Raw genomic sequence first — 25,389 nt, forward strand, 5'->3', positions numbered from 1 at the left:
GGCGCAAAAACAGATACATAGATCAGTGGAACAGAATAGAGAGCCCAGAAATAGACCCTCAACTCTATGGTCAACTAATCTTTGACAAAGCAAGAAAGAATGTACAATGGAAAAAAACAGTCTCTTCAACAAATGGTGTTGGGAAAATTGGACAGCCATGTGCAGAAAAATGAAACTGGACCATTTCCTTACACCACACACAAAAATGGACTCCAAATGGATGAAAGACCTCAATGTGAGAAAGGAATACATCAAAATCCTTGAGAAGAACACAAGCAGCAGCCTCTTCGACCTCAGCCTCAGCAACTTCTTCCTAGAAACGTTGCCAAAGGCAAGGGAAGTAAGGGCAAAAATGAACTATTGGGACTTCATCAAGATCAAAAACTTTTGCACAGCAAAGGAGACAGTCAACAAAACCAAAAGACAACTGACAGAATGGAAGAAGACATTTACAAACGACCTATCAGATAAAGGGCTAGTATCCAAAATCTATAAAGCGCTTATCAAACTCAAAACCCAAAGAACAAATAATCCAATCAAGAAATGGGCAGAAGACACGAACAGACATTTCTGCAAAGAAGACATCCAGATGGCCAATAGACACATGAAAAAGTGCTCCACATCACTGGGCATCAGGGAAATACAAGTCAAAACCACAATGAGATACCATCTCACACCAGTCAGAATGGCTAAAATTAACAAGTCAGGAAATGACAAATGCTGGCGAGGATGTGGAGAAAGGGGAACCCTCCTGCACTGTTGGTGGGAATGAAAGCTGGTACAGCCACTCTGGAAAACAGCATGGAGGTGTCTCGAAAAGTTGAAAATAGAGCTACCCTATGACCTAGCAATCATGCTACTGGGTATTTACCCTAAAGATACAAATGGAGTGATCCAAAGGGGCACATGCACCCAAATGTTTATAGCAGCAGTGTCCACAATAGCCAAACTATGGAAAGAACCTAGATGTCCATCAACAGATGAATGGATAAAGAAGAGGTGCTATATGTATCCAATGGAATACTATGCAGCTATCAAAAAATGCAATCTTGCCATTTGTGACAATGTGGATGGAACTAGAGGGTATTATGCTGAGTGAAGTAAGTCAATCAGAGAAAGACAATTATATGATATGAGGATTTTGAGAGGCAAAGTGGGAGGCTTGGGGGGTAGAAAAGAGTAAATGAAACAAGATGGGATCAGGAGGGAGACAAACTATAAGAGACTCTTAATCTCACAAAACAAACTCAGGGTTGCCTGGGGCAAGGGGGAGAAGGAGAAGGTGGTTGGGTTATGGACACTGGGGATAGTATGTGCTATGGTGAATGCTGGGAAGTGTGTAAGCCCCATGACTCACACAGCTGTACCCCTGGGGCTAATAATACATTGTATGTTAATTTTTTTAAAGGTAATTTTTAAAAAACCTATTTGCTAAAATGTCAGTCTCAGAATAGTTACAACATGGATTAGGGTAGGAAAAAGTGACTAGGAAATTATTATATTAATCCTAGGATGAGAGGCTGTTGGCCTGTTCTGCAATGCTGGCAGGGGAATGTATTTCCAAAAAAAAAAAAAAAAAAAAAAAAAAACCAAAAACCACATAGAGTATATTTGACAGACATTTTATTTTATTTTTTTTTAAGATTTTATTTATTTATTTGAGAGAGAGAGAGACAGTGAGAGAGAGCATGAGCGAGGAGAAGGTCAGAGGGAGAAGCAGACTCCCCATGCAGCTGGGAGCCTGATGCAGGATTCGATCCCGGGAGCCCGGGATCATGACCTGAGCCGAAGGCAGTCGTCCAACCAACTGAGCCACCCAGGCGTCCCTTGACAGACATTTTAAAGGGAGGAAGAAACAAGAAGTAGACACAAATTGATTACTAATGATAAAATAGAATTGAAAACTTGTGATTTCTTTTCTCATCCACCAGTTTTTGAGTATGTTGTTTAATTTCTACAAATTCTTTAAATTTTCTAGTTTTCCTTTGCTGTTGATTTCTAACTTTATTCTGCTGTGGTTGGAGAAGATACTTTAAATGGTATCAGTCTTAAAGAAAAAAAATGGTATCAGTCTTAAAAAATTAACTGTGGGGGCGCCTGAGTGGCTCAGTCATTGGGCGTCAGCTCAAGTCTTGATCCCAGCGTCCTGGGAGCAAGCCCTGCATCAGGCTCCCTGCTAGGTGGGAAGCCTGCTTCTCTCTCTCCCACTCCCTCTGTGTTCCCTCTCTCACTGTGTGTCTCTCTCTCAAATTAATTAATTAATTAACTTTGATTCTCACCTTATGCCACATACAAATATGGACTACAGACCTACATGAAATATTTTAAACTATTAAACTTCTAGAAAATACAAAAAAAAAAAAAAACTGCTTTCAATAGTTTGAACACGAGAGAAGAGGGCCAGTACTAATTCCTGGCAAGGAATCATTTACAATAGCCAGTTTGAGGGAAAGGAACATGGAAAACTATAAAATAGGTGCCAGACATAGGTTCTCCTAGTCCCCGGCAGAGAAAAGACCCTGAACAAATCTCATAAGCCCTGCAGTTTTCTGTTTTCTTTTCTAAGGTCTTTACTGAGTAGTCTATGATCTTCACATAGTTTTAAGTAAAAAAACGATTATCATTTGACAGCTTTATTGTTATAATAAACATATAATAAATTATACATATTTAAAACGTACAATTTGACATGTTTTGACAATTGTATATGCCCAGGAAACCATCACCATCAAGATAGTCAATATATCCATCATCCCTAGGTTTCTTCATATGCCTTTGTAATCTACCTCTCCTTAGCATCCCCCTCAATATCCCCAAGCAACTACTGATCAGCCGGCACTATAGATCAGTTTGAATTTTCTAGAGTTTTATGTAAATGGAATCTTAAGTACATGCTCTTTCTTTGTTTAGCTTCACTTAGCATAATTATTTTGAGATTTGTCCATGTTTTTGCATATAACAAGTTCTTTCCTTTTATTGCTGATTACTATTCCATATGAAGATATACCACAGTTTATCTGTACATGTTGACTGTTTTCAGTTTTTAGCTATTACAAATAAAGCTACTATGAACTTCCATGCAAAAGTCTTTGTGTATATGTATATATATTACACACACGTGTGTACACACACACACACACACACACACACACATTCTTTTCTCTTGAATAAATAGTTAAAAGTGGAAATGGTTGGATCATTAGACAGGTATAACTTTTTAAGAAAACTGCCAAACTGGGGTGCCTGGGTGGCTCAGTGGTTAAACGTCTGCCTCCAGCTCTGGTCATGATCTCAGGATTCTGGTCATGATCCCAGGACTCTGGGATCAAGCCTCACATGACGGGGTTCTCTGCTCAGCAGGGAGCCTGCTTCTCCTCTCCCTCTGGTTGTGTTTTCTTTCTAAAAAAAGAAAGAAAGAAGGAAAACTGATCAACTATTTCCCAAAGAGGCTGTACCATTTTATATTCTCACCAGCAGTGTGTGAGATGTCCAGTTCCTCCACAACATCATCAATATTTGGTATGTTCTTTTTTAGTTATTCCAGTAGGGTCTCACTATGGTAATACACATATCCCTAATGACTAATGATGTTGAGCATTTTTCTATAAGCTTATATGCTGTCTATAAGTCTACTCTGGTGAAGTATCTATTCAAATTTATGTTTTTTTTTAATTTTTTCAATTTATTTTCAGAAAAACAGTATTCATTATTTTTTCACCACACCCAGTGCTCCATGCAGTACATGCCCTCTATAATACCCACCACCTGGTACCCCAACCTCCCACCCCCCGGCCACTTCAAACCCCTCAGATTGTTTTTCAGAGTCCATAGTCTCTCGTGATTCACTTCCCCTTCCAATTTACCCCAACTCCCTTCTCCTCTCTAACACCCCTTGTCCTCCATGATATTTGTTATGCTCCACAAATAAGTGAAACCATAGGATAATTGACTCTCTCTGCTTGACTTATTTCACTCAGCATAATCTCTTCCAGTTGGGTATTCATCCTTTGTGATGGAGGCATAATACTCCATAGTGTATATGGACCACATCTTCCTTATCCATTCGTCCGTTGAAGGGCATCTTGGTTCTTTCCATAGTTTGGCGACCGTGGCCATTGCTGCTATAAACATTGGGGTACAGATGGCCCTTCTTTTCATGACATCTGTATCCTTGGGGTAAATACCCAGGAGTGCAATTGCAGGGTCATAGGGAAGCTCTATTTTTAATTTCTTGAGGAATCCCCACACTGTTCTCCAAAGAGGCTGCACCAACTTGCATTCCCACCAACAGTGTAAGAGGGTTCCCCTTTCTCCACAACCTCTCCAACACATGTTGTTTCCTGTTTTGTTAATTTTGGCCATTCTAACTGGTGTAAGGTGATATCTCAATGTGGTTTTAATTTGAATCTCCCTGAGGGCTAATGATGACGAACACTTTTTCATGTGTCTGATAGCCATTTGTATGTCTTGATTGGAGAAGTGTCTGTTCATATCTTATGTCTATATTTTAATAGGGTTGTTTATTTTCTTTCTTTGAAACCTTTATGTATTCTGGATACAAGTTCTCTAGGACATATATATGCTTTGCAAAGGTTCTTATTTGTTCGTATCTTCTTTTCTTTTTCTAAACAGTAATTTTCTTTTTTTTTTTTTAAGATTTTATTTATTTATTTGAGAGAGAGACAGTGAGAGAGAGCATGAGCGAGGAGAAGGTCAGAAAGCGAAGCAGACTCCCCATGGAGCTGGGAGCCCGATGTGGGACTCAATCCCGGGACTCCGTCCCGGAATCATGACCTGAGCCGAAGGCAGTCGTCCAACCAACTGAGCCACCCAGGCGTCCCTAAACAGTGATTTTCAAAGCAGAGTTTTCATTTTGATTAAGTCCAATTTACCTTTTTTTTTCTATTATAGGTCATGCTTTTGGTGTTGTAACACCAAACAATTGCCTAACTTAAGTTCACAAAGATTTTTTTAGTATTTTCTGGAAGTTTCATAGTTTAAAATTTTTCATGTAGGTCTACAAATCCATCTTGAAATATTATTTGTATATGGCACGCGTAAGAATTAAAGTTGGTTTTTTTTTTAAAGAATTATTTACTTGGAGAGAGAGAGAATGGGGGAAAGGGCAGAGGAAGAGGGAGGAGAGAGAAACCTAAGCAGATTTTTCACTGAGCACAGAGCCTGACACTGAGTGCAGAGCCTGGCATGGGGCTCAATCTCACCTGAGCCATTACCACTGAGATCACAACCTGAGCCAAAACCAAGAGTTGGATGCTTAACTGACTATGCCACCCACGTGCCCCAAGTTCATTTTTTTAGATAGATGTCAAAGTAACTTCTCCAAACACAACATGACAAAGTTAGAAACAGAAAGGAAAACTAGAAAATTCAAAAAATTTTAGAAATTAAGCAACATACTCCGAAATAACCAATGGATTAAAAAAACAAATCATAAGGAAAAATAGAAAATACACAGAGATGACTGAAAACAAAAATATAACCTACCAAAACTCAGAGGACACAGTGAAAGCAATGTTAAGCAGGAAAATTATAGAGCTGTAAAAGCTTATATTAAAAAAGAAGATCGCAGGGTTCCTGGGTGTCTCAGTGAGTTAACGCCTCTACCTTCGGCCCAGGTCATGATCCCAGGGTCCTGGGATTGAGCCCCACATCAAGCCCCACATCTGGCTCTCTGCTCAGTGGGGAGCCTGCCTCCCTCTCTCTCTCTGCCTGTCTCTCTGCCTACTTGTGATCTCTGTTAAATAAATAAATAAAATCTTAAAAAAATAAAAAATAAAGATAATCTCAAGTCAACAATCTAACTTTACAACTAGAGGGGCACCTGGGTGGCTCGGTGGGTTAAAGCCTCTGCCTTCGGCTCAGGTCATGATCCCAGGGTCCAGGGATCGAGCCCTGCATCAGGCTCTCTGCTCAGTGGGGAGCCTGCTTCCCCGTCTCTCTCTGCCTGCCTCTCTCCCTACTTGTGATCTCTCTGTTTCTGTCAAATAAATAAACAAAAATCTTTAAAAAAAAAAAAAAAGAACTAGAAAAAGAAGAGCAAACTAAATCCAAGCCAACATAAAGAGGGAAATATTAATATTAGAGATAAACAAAATAGAGAATAGAGAAATAATCAAGAAAATCAATAAAACAAAAGTTGGTTTCTTTGAAAAGATGAACAAAGTTGACAAGCCTTTTGCTAGAGACAAAAAAAGAGGGAAGACTTTATTACAGATATACCTTTTTTTTTGCACTTTGCTTCATTGTGCTTCACAGATACTCTGGGTTTTACATATTGAAGATTTATGGCAACATTTCGTAGAGGAAGTCTATCACCACTATTTTTCCACCACATCTGCTCACTTTGTATCTTTGTCATGTTGCGGTAATTTTTGAAATATTTCAAACTTTTTCATCATTATCTTGGTTATAGTGATCTATGATCAGTGATCTTTGATGTTACTATTTTAATTATTTTGGAGTGCCAGGAAACACACCTATACAAGACAGAAAACTTAATCTATAAATGTGTGTGTTCTGAATACTCTACCAATTGGCCATTCCGTTTGCCTTCTTCTCCTCAGGCCTCCCTGTACTAAGAAGCAGCAATATTGAAATTAGGCCAGTTAATAACCCTACGAAGGCCTTTAAGTATTCAAGTTAAAGGAAAAGGCACACATTTCTCATTTTAAATCCAAAGTTAGAAATGATTAAGCTTAGTACAAAAGGCATGTCAAAAGCCAAGCAAGGCCAAAAGTTAGGCCTCTTACGCCAAACAGCCAAATTATAAATGAAAAAGAAGATTTCTTGAAGGAAATGGTGCTGCTCCAGTGAACACACAAATGATAAGAAAGTGAAACCGCCTTATAGTTGATATGCAGAAAATTTTGTTGGTTTGGAAAAAAAAAAATCAAACCAGCCACAAAATTCTTAAGCCAAAACCTAATTCAGGGCAAGGGCTGAACTTCATTCAAGTCTATGAAGGCTGACAGAAAGAAAATTAGTGGTTGCTAGTAGCTAGGGACTAGGTGGCATTGAGAATGACTGTTTGTTTAATGGAAACAAGGTCTCACCTCAGAGTGATAAAAATGTTCTGGAATTCGATAGTGGTAATGGTTGTACAATGCTGTAAAAATATTAATGCCACTGAAGTAGACCCTTTAACATGGTTCAAATGGTGAATTTTATCTTTTTTACCACAATGAAAAATATCAATTGTATTTCTATACATAATGAAATTGATAAAACAAAAATTTTATTTTTTTTAAAGATTTTATTTATTTATTTGACAGAGATCACAAGTAGGCAGAGAGGCAGGCAGGGAGACAGGAGAGAGGAGGAAGCAGGCTCCCTGCTGAGCAGAGAGCCCGATGTGGGGCTCGATCCCAAAACCCAAGGATCAAGACCTGAGGCGGAGGCAGAGGCTTAACCCACTGAGCCACCCAGGCACCCCTGCTGCGGCCCTTTTTGTCACCGCACGCATCTAATGAGAACAAAGCAACCCTGCGTGGCAGGAGGGGCTTTCGGAGCCAGGAGCCTGGAGCCTGGACTCGGGAGTCGGGCACACCGGGCATTCTCGTCGCGGCAGATGGGGACTGAAGGGGCCGTGCTCGTCCACTTAGGCCACTGTCCCCACACTCCCGCCGCTGTCACCCAGAGCCGGCCAGGCGACTCTGGGAGGCTCCGGACAGGGCGCCCGGTCCGCTCCCGACAAACCCACGCCTCCCTCCCGCGCCACGGGCTGCAGGACACACACAGTTGCCCGGCTAACGCCTCCAGGTGGGGACCAGCCACTGCAACCCCGGGAGTCCCCCTGGCATCCCCTCGGCTCAGCCCGGCCTCCCAGCATGGACACCGAGCCCACGGGCCAGACCACCCGGCGAGGCGGCCTCTCCACAGCCAACCGCCGCCGACAACGGCCGCCTGCCCGCGCTCCCGCCCCGCCGGCCCCCGGGTCCGGCCCCCGGCGCCCACCTGTTGGTCGCACTCGGGGCACGATTTGGTGGCCATCTTCACTTTCTTGGCTCTAGTTGCAGACATGCTCTTCTCCAGCGGCGGAGGCAGCAGCTCCGGCTCCTCCGCCTCCTCCCCTAGTACCTCAGCGGCCCGGCCTCCACCGGCCGGGTCCCCACAGCCCAGACCCAAGCTTGAAGGGGAGCGCGCGCGTGTGCGCGAGCCCGGGCGGAGCCTGAGAGCAGCGTGGGCGGGGCAAGGCGTGCACCCGCCGCGGCCACGGGCCTCTCGCGCCTGCTCCGCGGGACCGCGAAGCGCGCTCCCACCGGCACCGCTCAGGTCCTCGAGAGCTTCCAGATTCTCACGAGAGGAGACCTCCCGCACCGTCCGGCGGCGCGGTTATAGCCACGCCTTCTCACGGCCCCGCCGACGGCGTGGGGGCGTGGTTGGGGCGGGACTCGGCCGTAACGGGCGTCGGGTTTGACCAACGAATGCACAGAAGGGCGGGCCTGGTGCGGGGCTGGTGCGGGGCACTCCCCCTCCCCGGGAGGAAGGAGAACGTGAATCAAAGAGGTGGAAGGGAAAGTGCTTACACAGGTCCTGGCATTTAATACACTTAAAAAATGCCAGCAACTTTAATCATTGAGAGACTGTAACAGACATCTTGTTAACGGTGTGGACCTAGGGTCAGATATTGAAAATTCATTCATTTATTTAGTTAAGGCCCACTGTCAGGCAAATTAAAGGCAGAAGAGCACACTTTAGGTATTTAGAACCAGTACTTACTGTCCACGATGAAAGACCACTTTTTAAAAATCCTTCGGTCACTGATAGTTAACTAAATTAAGGTTAAAAAAAGTTACACATAGAGGCGCCTGGGTGAACTCAGTGGGTTAAGCGTCTACCTTCTGCTCAGGTCGTGATCCCAGGGTCCTGGGACAGAGCCCTGCTCGGCGGAGAGCCTGCTTCTCCCTCTCCTGCTCTTCCCCTGCTTGTGCTTTCTCTCTTTCTCTTCCTCTGTCAAATAAATTAATTAAAAGTAAATTACTCATAGATTGGAGAAAACTATACAAAACGCAATTTCATTTTTAAATGTGAAATTCAACGACATAAAACTACATTTCAACAATCAGAACAGAGAGGAAATAATTTAAGAAACTGTATACTTTGTTTAGAGAAAATTTGTCAATTGACATTTGTTACAGTGAATGGCTGTTACCCTAAGTTTTTGTTCTACAATCGTAACTAAAGCAGATATGAGTGAAATTCTATTCCCTTATTAAATGCCTGTAAGCACACTTGGAATGAATACATTGAGCATAAATATTTAAAGATTTCAGTGACAAATGATACTGTTTCTTGTTTGGTCATTTATCTAAACTAGGTTGGGTTGATAAAAGCATTACTTACAAAGGAAAATTTATGTCTATACTAGTTCTAAGTTCTCATCGTAAAAAAAAAATCTCATGGAGGTAGGTTAATGGAAATGGAAGAATAGATTTTAAAGCAGCTTCAGTAAATTCATGGTTCATTCTCTTTTTTTTCTTCATTTTTTTTTCATCATATTTCATTCTTAACCTTTACTAAAAATGAACTGATGATGTATTTTCAAAATTCATATTCAGTCCTCATAAGTGGCTAGGTCCAACAGTTTATCCCATACAGTAATAATTAAAATTTTAAATACCTTTTAATAAAAGAAATGTGTTCCAGATCTATGATTTTGCTTTGCAGCAATCTTCTTTTTTTTAAATAAAGATTTTTATTTATTTATTTATTTGACAGAGAGATCACAAGTAGACAGAGAGGCAGGCAGAGAGAGAAGGGGAAGCAGGCTCCCCACTGAGCAGAGAGCTGGGCTCATGAGCTGAGCCCAGAGATCATGACCTGAGCCCCGAAGGCACAGACCTAACCCACTGGGCCACCCAGGTGCCCCTAGCAATCTTCTTTTAAGGGAAAATAAAATTCAAACTGTTCTATCATATTTGTAAAATATTTAATTACGGATTTTCACAGGTGTGCAATGTCAAGTCTTATTGATAATGTTTTTTAAATTTTTTTAAAGATTTTATTTATTTATTTGACAGATACAGATCACAAGTAGGTAGAGAGGCGGGCAGAGACAGAGAGAGAGGAGGAAGCAGGCTCCCTGCTGAGCAGAGAGCCCAATGTGGGGCTCGATCCCAGGACCCTGGAATCATGGCCCGAGCCGAAGCCAGAGGCTTTAACCCATGAGCCACCCAGGTGCCCCAATAATGTTTTTAAAATATGAAAATAACAATATATAAAATCTGTTCCTCCAATTCTTCTAAGTTCCATTTTTGTTCTTCCATTTTAACTGCCATATGTTAACTGCCTTCCTTCCTTTCATTAAAACAGTAAGATCCAAATATCACCCACAAAATACTAGCAAACTAAATTCAGCACATATTAAAAGATGTATAGATCTGGGGAAAAAAACACGCTGTTCTAATACAATAACATGTTTCAAAAAAAAAAAAAAGTTTTTACATCATGACCAAGTGGGATTTATTCCCAGAGTGCAGGGATGGTCCTACATACAAAAACCATTCAATGTAATAAACTATAGGAGTAGTAGTTTTCTAATATCTTTCCCTCAAAGAGCCTTAATTTTGAAAACACTGGTGAGTAAGAGTATCCATTTTGGAAGTCCAACAGTCCAGCGGAGAAGTTCTAGCACATCCTCGGAGAAAGAAAAAAAAAATCCAAAATTGGATCTGAAGAAATCCATTGCACTGAAGTAGTAAGAGAAATAGTTTTAATTTATCTGTGTCTCCATTCCCACAGAGTGGCACAGCTTTGTACCAAGAGGAACACCTTGGCCTGCAATTTCTCCCACAGCAGAAAGTGAGAACATGTGAGTGCCCATCCTCCCCAACTATGTGAGACACTGCCAAAGAGGTCCACCTTTTTCTTACCCCATCTGGATTACTGAGGTAAGCTGTACACCTGAACATGAGGAGAGAATAGGAACACAGCAGGCAGGGCTTAGAGTGCATCACAGAGACATGGAAAATGCTTAACTATTTTGTGGACTCCATTACAAGGGCCACCACAAACCACTAGTGAGGTCTTGCCTGCAGATTCCCCTACTGGCCCACAGGCATCCCTAATGCTCTCCACACCTCACCCACATAACCAGCCCCCCCAAACACACGCACCTTGCGGTCAGTTCCCTGTGTGTGCCCGTGAGAGTGGCAAGTGAAAGTATTGGCAGAAGGCTCATGAACACGGAAAACTGTCCCAACTCTGCAAGACTGTGAAAAAGCAAACAAATTAAAACATTCACCGTTATCTTAGGGAAAGTAAAGCTAAAGCTCTCAGCAGTAGGTCCAGCTTTGCAAAACGAAGGCATATAATCTTAAAAATGCCACACACACACACACACACACACACAAAGAGAGAGAGAGTGGGAGAGAGAGAGAGAAAGGGAACAAGAAGTGTAGAGCAGGCATACACATAGAAAAGGTTTGAGGAAATCCCGGAATCCCTAGGCAGGCCAACAGAAATTATTTCTCTCCCAAAGCCAGACAGTAAAGACTGGAGGAGGTAATCACTTTTTCAAATGCCAAGACAGTAATCCAAGACTTCAAGGAACATGAAAAATGAAGGAAATATGAAACTACCAAAGGAAAACAATAATTTTCAGTAACCAACCCAAAAGAAATGGAAATCTATGATTTGAATAAGATGAAATTAAAATAGTTGCTTTAAGAATCTCAGTAACTTAAAAAAAAAAAAGAAACTCAGTAACTTACAAAGAAACAAAAACAATTCAATAAAATCAAAAAACAACACGGGAACAAAATGAAGAGTTTAAAAGAGAGACAGAAATCGCAAAAAAAAAAAGAACTAAACAAATTCTGGAGCTAAAGAACACTATGGATGAACTGAAAATTGCAACATCAACAACTGACTTGATAAAAAGAAAGAATCTCAACTTGAAAACAAGTCACTTAAAATTATCTATTCAGAGATCAACAACAACTGAAAGAATAAAAAGGAGTGAAGAAACACTACATGGATTATGAAATACCATCAACTGAAACAATTTCTAAATTTTGGGAATACCAGAAGGAAAGAGAGGGAGAAAGGGGCAGAAAACGTATTTAAAGAAATAATGACTGAGGGGTGCCTGGGTGGCTCGGTGGGTTGAGCCTCTGCCTTCAGCTCAGGTCATGATCTCAGGGTCCTGGGATCGAGCCCCTCATCGGGCTCTCTGCTCAGCGGGGAGCCTGCTTCCCTCTCTCTCTCTCTCTGCCTGCCTCTCTGCCTACCTGTGATCTCTCTGTCAAATAAATGAATAAAATCTTAAAAAAAAAAAAAAGAAGAAGAAGAAAACCAAGAATATTCTACCCGGCAAAGCTGTCATTCAGAAGTGAAGGAGAGATAAAGAATTTCCCTAGCTAGTTAAGGCTGAGGGAGTTAATCATTAATCATCACTAGATCTGCCGTAAAGGAATTCCTCAAGCTGAAATGAAAGCATATTAACTACTGACATGAAAACATAAAAAAAAAAAAACCATATTGGTAAAGGCAAGGATACAATAAATTACAGAATACTCATCCTATAATTTGATGTTTTAGAAATCGCTTAACTTTAGGGGTGCCTGGGTGGCTCAGTGGGTTAGACCTCTGCCCTCGGCTCAGGTCATGATCTCAGGGTCCTGGGATTGAGCCCCACATCGGGCTCTCCATTCAGCACAGAGCCTGCTTCTCCCTCCCTCTCTGCCTGCCTCTCTCTCTGTCAAATGAATAAATAAAACCTTTTTTAAAAATCACTTAAGGCGCACCTGGGTGGCTCAGTGGGTTAAAGCCTCTGCCCTCGGCTCAGGTCGTGATCCCAGGGTCCTGGGATCGAGCCCCACTTCGGGCTCTCTGCTCAGCAGGGAGCCTGCTTCCTCCTCTCTCTCTGCCTGCCTCTCTGCCTACTTGTGATCTCTGTCTGTCAAATAAATAAATAAAATATTTTTTTAAAAATCACTTAAGTTTAATGCAAAGGCTTAAGAACAAAGCATTAGATAATTATTGCTTCAATAGTTTGTCAATGGATACACAATATAAAATGACAGATGTTGTGACATCAAAAACAAAATAGAGGGAGAAAAAGGGTAGTTTCTGTATGCAATTGAAGTTAGAATACACTGGTATGTTTATGTAAACCTCGTGTGAATATTATTCAGTTGTGAGAAACAAAGGAAATCCTGCTATGTGTGATGATATGCAGGAGCCTAGAAAATGTAATGCTTGGTGGAATAAGCCAGACAGGTAAACACAAATACTGTATGATCTCACTTATATGTGGATCCTGAAAAACAAAACAGAACCATAAAAAGGTCTAACTCATAGTAACAGTAAAATGGCAGTTATGAGGGTCTGGGGAATGGGGAAAGTGGAAAGATGCTGGTCAAAGGGTACAAGATTGCCACTGAAGGATGAATAAATTTTGTGGATCTGATGTACATACATCACGATGATTATAGTTAGTAATACTTTCTTGTATACTTGAAATTTGCTAAGAGAGAAACCTTAAGCATTCTCATCTCTAAAACAAAAGGTAACATAAATATGCAACATGATGGATATGTTAATTAATCTGGGTGGTAAGCATTTCACAAAGTATATGTATATCAAAGCACCACATTACATATGGTAAATATATACAATTTGAGTTGTCAATTATATCTTAATAAAGCTGGGGAAATGGAACGTACCAGATTAGTAGAGAGAAGGGGGAAACCACATGACCATTTTGACTGAGGCAGAAAAAGCATGTTGACAAAAATCAACACCCTTTCATGATAAAAACACTCAACAGAAAACAAGTGTGGCTGTGGATGGGAGAAATTGGAACTCTTGTGCATTGCCTCTGGAAATTTAAAATGGTGCAGCTCCTGTGGGAAGCAGTATGGAGCTTCCTTAAAAACTTCAACATAACATTACCATCTGATGCAGCAGTTTCATATGTGGGTTTGGACGCAAAGGAATTTGAAGAACACACTCAAACAGATTTTTTTTTTAATACGGAGATTTTTATTCTTCCAACCTTTCATATAAAGTGACTTCATTTTTTTCTTCAAATTTTTATTTAAATTCTGGTCGGTTAACATACCTTGCAATATTTGTCTTGGGAGTAGAACTCAGTGATTCATCACTTGCAAAAAACACCCAGTGCCTCACATGACAAGTGCCTTCCTTAATGCCCATCACCCATCTAGCCAACCCCCCAACCACCTCCCTCCTTCAACCCTCAGTTTGTTCTCTATCCTTAAGAGTCTTTTATGATTTGTTTTCCCCCTCTCTCTTTTTCCCCCTTCCCATATGTTCATCTGTATTGTTTCTTAAATTCCACATATGAGTGAAATCATATGATATTTGTCTTTCTCTGACTGACTTATTTTGCTTAGCATAATATACTCAAGCTCTATGTACATCATTGTAAATGGCAAGACTTCATTCTTTTTGATGGCTGAGTAATATTCCATTGTGTATATACACCACATCTTCTTTATCCATTTCACAGAAATCTTGGCTCTTTCCATACTTTGGTATTGTTGATAATGCTGCTATGAACATCGGGCGGCATGTACCCCTTTAAATCTGTATATTTTTATGCTTTGGGTAAATACCTAGTAGTGTAATTGCTGGATCATAGGGTAGTTCTACTTTTTACTTTTTGAGGAAATTCCATACTGTCAGATATTTTTATACCAATTTTCAGAGCACCATTCATCACAATAGTCAAAAGGTAGAAACAATCCAAATGTACATTTGTGAGTGGATAAGCAAAATGTGATATATACATATAATAGAATTTTATTCAGCCATAAAAAGGGATGAAATTTTGATATATGCTACAGCAGATCTTAAACACATGCTTAGTGAAGCAAGACAGACAAAAAAAGAACAAATATTGTAAAATTCCATTTATATGAGATACCTAAATTAGTCAAATTTATAGACACAGAAAGCAAAAAAGTAGTTACCAGTGTCTCAGGGGAGGGAAGAGGGGAAATTTTTTGTGGATCTTTCCCAGTCTTATTGAAATGTACTTGACACATAACACTGTGTAAGTTTAAGGTGTATAACATAATGATTTGCCATGTATATACATTGTGAAATGATTACCAGAATAAGTTTAATTAATATCACCCCACATACTTACATTTTTTTCCTTGTGATGAAAACTTTTAAAATCTACTCTTAGCAACTTCCAAATATATGACACAATGTTGTTAACCATAGTCAACATGCTGTACATCACATCTCCGGAACTTTTTTATCTAACAACTTCAAGTTTGTTATCTTTCAATCCCCTTCACTCATGTCTCTCCTCCCCTACCCCCCACCATTGGTAATCACCAGTTAATTCTCTGTTTTTATAAGTTTGTTTATTTGGTTTTTTGTTTAAGATGGCACACATAGATAAGATCATACAGTATGTTTTCCTGGGTCCCTATTACCCTCTCCCCCTGTGTGGGCTTTGACATCTCACCCTGACTCATACTACCTCCATCTCCATTGCGTGTGTGCTTCTCACATAGCTCAGGCTCTAACACTCCATACCAGCTGCGGCTGCTGCTATCGCCCCAACACACACAGTTGCTCTCCTCACTCTTCTTAAACCTGAACCCTGTGCTGACTGTTGCCACTGCACTTTATGGACGCCTTCTTTACCCAGCTGGATCTCCAACATTCCACATCGGGTGACCATAGTTGCCCTCTTCATCCCACTTGACACCCAATAGCACACGGACCTTCCTATGATTGCTCCAACCCCATGTGTGGATACATTCTTTATTCTTAGAACCCACATCTTGCCCTGGGCCTTCAGCACAACTGTTCCCACCCCCATTTGCAGACTCCGACATTCCAACCCATGCTGCAAAGATTTCTTCCTACCCTTTCTTGTGCAACCTCTGACCAGGCTGTTTCTCAACCCACATGGACTTAACTCACGTGGACTCACCTAATGGTTTTGGACTGAACTGTTCAGGAAGAAAGAAAGGAAGAAAGGACAAAGGGAAGGCAGAAAGAATTGATGGATAGAAGGAAGAAGGGAAGGTAAAAAGAATGGAAAGAAAGAGTTATTTTCTGTTATAGCTAACATGATTTTTTAGTTACAGGATATATAGAGTACAGTTTCTGTTTAGAAATTGAGCAATTTTAGAGCAATTTTGAGTTCACAGTAAAATTAAGCAGAAGGTACACAGATTTCCCACATACTCTGCCCCCACATACACAGATCCTTCCCCACTGTCAAAATCTGGCAACAGAATAATATATTTATTATAATCAATGAAACCACTTTGCCACATCATTGTCACCCAAAGTTCCTAGCTTATGTTATTGTTCCTTCTTGGTATTGTACATTCTATGGATTTGAATAACATGTGATGATTTATATCCACCATTACAATATCACACAGAATAGTTACACTGCCCTAAAAATCATTCATGTTCCGTTTTTCCCCCTCCTCCTTAATCCTCAGCACCCACTGATGTTTTTACAGTCTCCTAGTTTTGCGTTTTCCAGAAGGCCATGTCATTGGAATCAGATTTCTAAGATCAGCTTCTTTCATTGAGTAATGTGCATTAAAGTTTTCTTCATGTCTTCTCAGGGCTTGATAGCTCATTTCTTTTTTTTTTTTTTTTTTAAGATTTTATTTATTTATTTGACAGACTGAGATCACAAGTAGGCAGAGAAGCAGGCAGAGAGAGAGGTGGAATCAGGCTCCCTGCTGAGCAGAGAGTCTGATGTGGGGCTTGATCCCAGGACCCTAGGATCATGACCCGACACAAAGGCAGAGGCTTTAACCCACTGAGCCACCCAGGCACCCTGATAGCTCATTTCTTTTTAATGCTATTATGTGCTATCATGTTATTAGCATTTATCCAAGTGACTTAAAAACTTATGTCTATACAAAAACCTGCACACGGATGTCTATATCAGCTTAATTCATAATTGTCAAAACTTGGAAGCAGGTAAGATGTCCTTCAATGGATGAAGGTGAATAAATGGTGGAGCATCGAGATGATGGAGTATTACCCTGAATGTGTTTAACTTTGTAAAAAACTGCCAAACTGGGTTACCTGGGTGGCTCAGTCAGATAAACACCTACCTTTGGCTCAGATCATGGGTCAGGCTCACTGCTCAATGAGGAGTCTGCTTCTCTTTCTGCCCCACTCCCCGCTTTTGTGCTTGCTCGCTCTCTCTCCCTCTTTCCCAAATAAATCAATAAAGTCTATTTGAAAGAAAAGAAAAAGAGGGGCACCTGGGTAGCTCAGTGGGTTAAAGCCTCTGCCTACATCTCGGGTCATGATCCCAGGGTCCAGGGATCAAGCCCCGCATCAGGCTTTCTGCTCAGCAGGGAGCCTGCTTCCCCCGACCCTCTCTGCCTGTCTCCCTGCCTACTTATGATCTCTGTTTGTCAAATAAATAAATAAAATCTTGAAAAAAAAAAAAAAAGAGGGGCACCTGGGTGGCTCAGTGGGTTAAAGCCTCTGCCTTCAGCTCAGGTCATGATCTCAAGATCCTGGGATAAAGCCCCGCATCTGGCTCTCCGCTCAGCAGGGAAACTGCTTCCTCCTCTTTCTCTCTGCCTGCCTCTCTGCCTACTTGTGATCTCTGTCAAATTAATAAATAAAATCTTTTAAAAAAAAAAAAAAGAAAAGAAAAGAAAGAAAGAAAGAAAAGAAAAGTAAAGAAAAAGAAAAAAACAGAAAAGAAGCTGCCAAATTGCTTTCCAAAGTGGTTGTACCATTTTGCATTCCCACCAACAATGAATAAGAATTCCTGTTGCTCTATATTCTCATCAACATTAGGTGTTGTCAGTGTTACGAAAGTTAGCTATTCTAACAGTGGAATTTCATTGTTTGTTTTCATTGCATTTCCCTAATAACATATGATGTGGCTTTAGGCTTCATTTGTTGTTCTTTTTCTAGCTTCTGTAGGTGTAAGGTTAGGTTGTTTATTTGAGATTTTTCTTGCCTGTATTGCTATATATTGCTCTTGTTGCATCCCAGAGGTTTGGACCATTGTGTTTTCATTTTCATTTGTTTCCCTGTTTGTTTGTTGTTGTTGTTTTTCATTTATCCCTTGATTTCGTGGTTGACCCATTCATTGTCTAGTAGCATGTTGTTTAACCCCATGTCTCTGGTATTTCTAAATTTTTTCTTTTTTTTTGTTTTTGTTTTTGTTTATAAGATTTTATTTATTTATTTGACAGACAGAGATCACAAGTAGGCAGAGAGGCAGGCGGGGCGGGGGAGGGGGGGAAGCAGGCTCCCCACTGAGCAGAGAGCATGATGTGGGGCTCCATCCCAGGACCCTGGGATCATGACCTAAGCCAAAAGCAGAGGCTTTAACCCACTGAGCCACCCAGGCACCACTCTTTCTAAATTTTTTCTTGCAGCTGACTTCAAGTTTCATAGTGTTGTGGTCAGAAAAGAGGCATGGTATGATTTCATTCTTTTCATATTTGTTGAGGCCTGATTTGTGACCTAATATGTAACTGATTCTGGAGAATGTTCCATAAGCACTTGAAAAGAATGTATATTTTTCTCCTTTAGAATGAAATGTTCTGAATGTATCTGTTAAGTCCATCTGGTTCAGTGTGTCATTCAAAGCCACTGTTTTCTTGTTAGTTTTCTGTTTTGATGATCTGCCCATTGATATAACTGTGGTGTTTAAGTCCCATACTATTATTGAATTATTATCAATCAGTTCCTTTATGTTTATTATAATTGTTTTATATATTTGCATGCTCCCATGTTGGGTGCATGAATATTTACAGTCAGATCTTCTTGTTGTATTGTCCCCTTTATTATCATCTCTTGTTACAATCTTTATTTTAAAGTCTAATTTGTCCAATAAAAGTATTTCTACTCTGGCTCTCTTTTGACATCAATTTGCATGATTAACGTTTCTCCATTCCCTCACTTTCAATCTGCAGGTGTCTTTGGATCTAAAATGAGTCTCTTTTAGACCTTATAGAGATGGCTTTTGTTTTTTTTTTTTAATCTATTCTGAATATCATAAGTCTTTTGAATGGATAGTTTAGTCCATTTACCTTCAAAGTAACTACTGATAAATATGTATTTAGTGCCATTTTATTACGTGTTTTGTCATTGTTTCTGGAGATTTTCTCTAATCCTTTCTTGTTTTTATCACTTTGGGTCTCTCCTTTCCCCTCAAAGAGTCCCCTTTAGTACTTCTTGTGGGGCCTGATTTAGTGGTCACAAACTCCATTAGTGTTTGTCTGAGGAAGTCTTTATCTCTCCTTCTACTCTGAATGATAGCCTTGCTGGTTAGAGTATTCTTGGCTACAGAGTTTTATCATTCATATCATGCCACTCCCTTCTGGCTTGCCAAGTTTCTGTTGAGAAATTTCCAGCTAGCCTTATCAGTTTTCTCTTGTAAGGTAAGGGCTTCTCTTGTCCTGATGCTTTTGAGATTTTCTTCTTTATCACTGTATTTTGCAAATTTAATTATAATATGTCTTGGTGTTGGTTTGCTTTTATTGACTTTGATGGAAGTTCTCTGTTCTTCCTTGTTCTGGGTGTCTGTTTCCTTTCCCAAATTGGGGAAGTTTTCAGCTATTAGTTCAAATAAATTTTCTGCTGCCTTTTCTCTCTCTTCTTCTGTATCATGAATGTTATAACATTTGATGGAGTCACTGAGTTCCCTAAGTCTATTTTTGGGTTCCATAATTCTTTTTCTCATTTGTTCAGCTTTACTGCTTCCCATTATTTTGTCATCTATATCACTTATTTATTCCTCTACTTCTTCCAGCCTTTTGTTCATTGCATCAAGCCTGTTTCCAATCTCAGTTATTGCCTTCTTCATTTCTGACTGATTCTTTTTTAACTCTTTTATCTCTATGATAAGGGTCTCCATTATGTCTTCCATTCTTTTTTTAAGCCCAGTGAGTATCTTTATGATTGTTGTTTTAAATTCTCCATCAAGCATGTTACTTACATCTGTTTCATTTAGATATCAGGCCATGGCCTTATCTTGTTCTTCCATTTGAGGTAAATTCCTCTGTCTTGGCATTTTGTCTAAATCTTTGCCTTCTTCTCTATGTTAGAATGCCTGTTGTATTACCTGCTTCTGAAAGTAATGGCTTTGTGAAGAAGAGGTCCTGCAGGTCCAGGGCCTGGTGCTTCAGGGAGTGTCTCTGGTGTGTGCTACATGTATTCTGCTGTTGTACTTTGGCTGCTCTGTCCTTCAAGCCAGTTGTCTGCAGAGGCTCTCCTTGCCTGCAGTGGGCAGCATTTTGCCCTTGGCTAGAATGGGGCAAGTTTTAACTAGGTGTGCTCTGGTCTGTTAAATGAGACTGCATACTACTTCCACTAGAAATGAGGCTCTGAAGAACTCTCTGGTCAGGCGTCATACTGCATGCAAGCAGGGTTTCATGCTGGTCTTCCAGATGCCTTTTATTCTTTTTCTTATCTAAGTGTTATAGCTAGGACTTCCAATACTACATTGAATAAAAGTGGCAAGAACGAGCATCCTAATCTTGTTCCTGATTACAGAGGAAGTTTTCAACTTTTCACTTTTGAGTATGATGTCAGCTGTGGATTTGTCACACAGGGACTTTATTGTGTTGAGGTACATTTCTTCTATACTCACTTTGTTGAGAGTTTTTATCATAAATAGATGTTGAATTTTGCCAAATGCTTTTACTGCATCTGTTGAGATGATCATATGACTTTATCCTTCGTTTTGTCGTGTATCTCCTTGATTGACTGTTGGATGTTGAACCATCCTTGCATTCCTACAACAAAACCTACTTGATCGTGGTATGTGATCCTTTTAATGTATTGTTACATTTTGTTTGCTAGTATTTTGTTGAGAATTTTTGCATCTATGTTCATCAGGAATTTTGGCCTGTAATTTTATTTATTGATTGATTGGTGTCTTTGTCTGGTTTAGGTGTCAGGGTAATGCTGGCCTCATAGAATGAGATGGGAAGCATTCCTTCCTCTTCAATTTTTTGGAATAATTTGAGAAGAAAGGTATAAATTATTCTTTAAATGTTTGCTAAAATTCCCTTGTGAAGCAGTCTGGTCCTGGATGCTTGTTTGGGGGAGTTTTTTGATTACTGATCCATTTTCATTATTAGAATCATTATGTCTGAATTTTCTTTTAAAAAACATTTTATGTATTTGTTTGTCAGAGAGAGAGCACAAGCAGGGGGAGCTGCAAGCAGAGGAAGAAGCAGGCTCCCCACTGAGCAAGGATCCTGATACAGGACTCATTCCCAAGACCCTGGGATCATGACCTGAGCCAAAGGCAGATGCCCAACTGACTTAGCCACCCAGGTATCCCTGAATTTTCTATCTTCCCGATTCAGTCTTGGTAAGTTGTATGTTTTTAGGAATATATCCATTTCTTCTAGGTTGTCCAACTTGTTGGCATATAATTGTTTATAGTGGTCTTTTATGATCCTTTGTATTTTTTGGTATTGGTTGTAACTTCTTCTCTTTCATTCTAATTTTATTTATTTGGGCTCTTTCTCTTACTTTTTAAAGATTTATCTATTTTAGAGGGAGGAGGGAAAGATTTATTTATTTTAGAGGGGGGGGGTGAGTGGGGAGAGGGGCAGAGGAAGAGGGAGGGAAAGAATCCTCAAACAGAATCCAAACTGAGTGCAGAGCCTAACACAAGGTTCAATCCCAGGACCCTGAGATCATGACCTGAAATGAGATCAAGAGTCAGATGCTCGGGGTGTCTGCGTGGCCCAGTGGGTTAAAGCCTCTGCCTTCAGCCCAGGTCATGATCCCAGGGTGCTGGGATTGAGCCACACATCAGACTCTCTGCTTAGCAGAGAGCTTGCTTCCCTTCCTCTCTTTCTGCCTGCCTCTCTGCCTATGTGATCTCTGTCTGTCAAATGGATAAATAAAATCTTAAAAAAAAAAGTCAGATGCTCAACCAACTAAGCCTCCTAGGCACCCCCTTCTCTTTTCTTTTTGATGAGTCTTGTGAAAGGTGTATCAACTTTATCTTTTCAAAGAATCAGCTCTTAGTTTCATAACCTTTTCTATTATTTTTTGAGGATCCCATTTCATTTATTTCTGTACTGGTATTTATTTCCTTCCCTCTACTAACTTTGAGCTTTATTTTTTTCTTCTTTTTCCATCTTTAGATGTAAGATTAGATTGTTTCTTTGAGATTTTTCTTATTTCTTGAGGTAGGGCCTTTATTGCTACATAATTCTTTCTTGCAACTGTTTTTGCTGTATCCCATAGATTTTAGAGTGTTGTTTTCTCATTCTCATTTACCTCAAAGTATTTTTTATTTCCTCGTTGATTTCTTCATTGACTCATTGGTTGTCTGAAAGCATGTTTTTTAGTCTCCACATTTGTGTTTTTCCACTTTTCTTCTTCTTTTTTTTTTTTTAAGATTTTATTTATTTATTTGTCAGAGTGAGCACAGGCAGACAGAGTGGCAGGCAGAGGCAGAGGGAGAAGCAGGCTCCTGCTGAGCAAGGAGCCCGATGTGGGACTCGATCCCAGGACACCAGGATCATGACCTGAGCCGAAGGCAGCAGCTTAACCAACTGAGCCACCCAGGCGTCCCTCCACTTTTCTTTTTGTAGTTGATTTCTAGCTTTACACATTGTGGTTGAAAAGGATGCTTGATATGACTTTAATCTTCTTAAATTTATTGACACTTGTTTTGTAACCTAATATGCAATTTATCTTGGAGAATGTCCCATGTGCACTTGAGAAGAATGTGTATTATACTGTTCCTAGATGGAATATTCTCTCTCTGTCTCTTTCTCTCTCTGTCTCTATTTCTCTATATATAAACAGGTAGATATAGATATATAGATATTAAGTCTATCTGTTCTAATGTGTTGTTCAAGGTTAGTGTTTCTTCCTTAATCTTCTTTCTAGATGATCCATCCATTGACATAAGTGGGGTTTTAAAATTCCCTACTGTTACTGTATTACTGTCAATTTCTCTATGTCTGTTAATTTATATATGCTTTATATATTTAGGTGCTCCTATTTTGAGTGCATAAATATTTATAGGTGTTATCTCTTCTTATTGGTTTGATCCCTTTATCATTATATAATGTCATTCCTTCTCTCTTATTACAGACTTTGGGGTTTTTTTAAAATTTATTTGACAGAGAGAGAGAGAAAGAAAGCACAAGCAGAGGGAGAGGGAGAAGCAGAGTCCTCGCCAAGCAGGGAGCCTGATGCAGAGCTCAATCTTAGGACCCTGAGGTCATGACCTGAGCCAAAGGCAGACACTTAACTGACAGAGCCACCCAGGCAACCCAAACTATCCCCATTTTTTAAAATTCTTTTTTCTTTCTGCTGTTCAGTTTGGGAGAATTATACTAGCTTGTCTTCCAGATCACTGATTTATTCTTCTGCATCATTTTTAAAAGATTTTATTTATTTATTTGACAGAGAAAGACAGAGAGAGAGAGGGAACACAAGCAGGGGGAGCAAGAGAGGGAGAAGCTGGCTTCCTGCTGAGCAGGGAACCTGATGCGGGCTCAATCCCAGGACTCTGGGACCATGACCTGTGCCAAAGGCAGCCTCTTAACAACTGAGCTACCCAGGCACCCTTCTTTTGCCTCATATAATCTGCTGTCATCCCTCTAGTGTAATTTTCATTTCTGTTGTTATAGTCTTCAGCTCTGATTGGTACTTTTTTATATTTTCTATCTTTATTGAAGTTTTCGCTGTGTTCATTCTTCTTCTGAGTTTGGTAAACATTTTTATGACCATTACTTTAAACTCAGGTAGATTGCTTATCTTCGTTTCATTTAGTTTTGTTTTTTTTTTTGTTTTGTTTTCTTTTTTTTGAGATTTTGTCTTGGTCTCTCATTTAGAACATTTTTCTCTCTTTCCTCATTTGCCTAACTTTGTGTGTTTGTTTCTGTGTATTAGGTAGTAGAGATATGTATCCCAGTCTTGAGGGACCAGTCTTATATTAGATATGTTCTGTGGAGCCATCAGAAGCCATCACTTCTGAGCATTCAGAAGTGCCATCCCTGGCCACAAAAGCCAGGGGCTCCAACTATGTTTCCTTTGTGGGCTGCATGTACCCTCCTCATATGGCAGAGCCACAGTTGTTGTGGCCACACTAGTGGGGGGGGGGGTGGCGGCGCCTGTCTCAGCTGGCTATGAAGACCAACTTTGACTGCTGCAGGTCCACTGGTAGGCAGAGTTATCATTCTGTCAGCTGTGAGGGCCAGCCAGCCCCAGCAGGGTACTGTGAGGCTTTCAGCAGGTCATGCCCCTTGGCAGTAGCAATCCAGAGGGAAATTCCAAAATGGCACCCACCACTGCTGGGATCAGCACAGCAGAATGAGCTGCAAAAAAGGGTGCTGCCAGTTTCAGTCCCTGGAGAGAGGCCCAGCTGCCTCCTGCCTTTCCTGCAGTTTCTCTGATTCATAAATGGGTATCCTTCACCTATGATCTATGTACTTTCCCATCTGATGTTTTTGTGCTAGCTTCTAGATCACAAGCCCTTCAAGAGGGGATTTCCTGGGTACCTGGATGGCTCAGTTGGTTAAGCAACTGTCTTTGGCTCAGGTCATGATCCTGAAGTCCCAGGATCAAGTCCCACATTGGGCTCCCAGCTCCACAGGGAGTCTGCTTGCTCCTCTGACCTTCACCCCTCTTATGCTCTTTCTTACTCACTCTCTCTCAAGTAAATAAATAGAATCTTTTTAAAATGTAAAAAAAAAAAGTAGATTTCCCTAAGTTCTATAGTTTTCCTTGAAGTATTCCCTGTTAGTTTTCAAAGACAGGTTTTTGCCAGCTCATCTCTACTGTGTAGGATTTGTTTGGGGTGCCTGATTTGGAGCTTGAATCTCTCACTCCTCAGGGAAAAATTCTATGCAATTGAGTTCCCTTCTGACAGTGGAGCACTGCACCTGGAATGTAGTTTTTTCCTTAGCATCACCACATCTCTGTCTCTTCTCTCCATCTCAGTGCCATCCTCTTCATTCTGTTCATCCAGGTTCTAGGTTCTCCTTAGAGACAGTTATTCAGAATGCAGGTGTGGATTTGTTGTACCCATGGGAGGAATTTAGGTCAAGATCTTGCTAGCTATTGTCTTAAAATTTCTCCTTCTGTTTAACATTTTAAGGAATTGTCAAACTGCTTTTCAAAGTGGTTGAACTATTTTTCTATTGTCTCTTTAATCTAACAGTCTTTCTTTAAAAATATTGTTTTGAAAAGAAAAAAAATTTACAACTATATGGTGACAGATGTTAAGTAGACTTATTGTGGTGATCATTTAGCAATATATACATATGCAAACCATGTTATACACTAAACCTGAAACTAATACAATGTTATATGTTAATTATAACTTGTTGATTTTTTAAAAGATTATTTTGATTTTGAATTTATTTCTCTGTGGGTTGTTTTAATATTTGT

The 25,389-nt window shown here is 40.2% G+C and overlaps 1 protein-coding gene across 1 annotated transcript; it reads right to left on the bottom strand.

The window, feature by feature from the left end:
* Nucleotides 1–1,626: 1,626 nt before the first annotated feature.
* On the bottom strand, nucleotides 1,627–15,688 carry LOC132004957 (uncharacterized). The gene is made up of 4 exons (XM_059381621.1): nucleotides 15,590–15,688; nucleotides 11,136–11,231; nucleotides 7,975–8,328; nucleotides 1,627–3,399 (listed from the first exon to the last, which is right to left on the bottom strand). Exons 1-4 carry the CDS (start codon nucleotides 15,686–15,688, stop codon nucleotides 3,304–3,306), a joined length of 645 nt encoding a protein of 214 aa, XP_059237604.1. The 3' UTR covers nucleotides 1,627–3,303.
* Between the last annotated feature and the right edge of the window lie 9,701 nt (nucleotides 15,689–25,389).

The sequence above is a fragment of the Mustela nigripes genome, chromosome 17 (assembly GCF_022355385.1).
Source record: "Mustela nigripes isolate SB6536 chromosome 17, MUSNIG.SB6536, whole genome shotgun sequence".
Lineage (NCBI taxonomy): Eukaryota > Metazoa > Chordata > Mammalia > Carnivora > Mustelidae > Mustela > Mustela nigripes.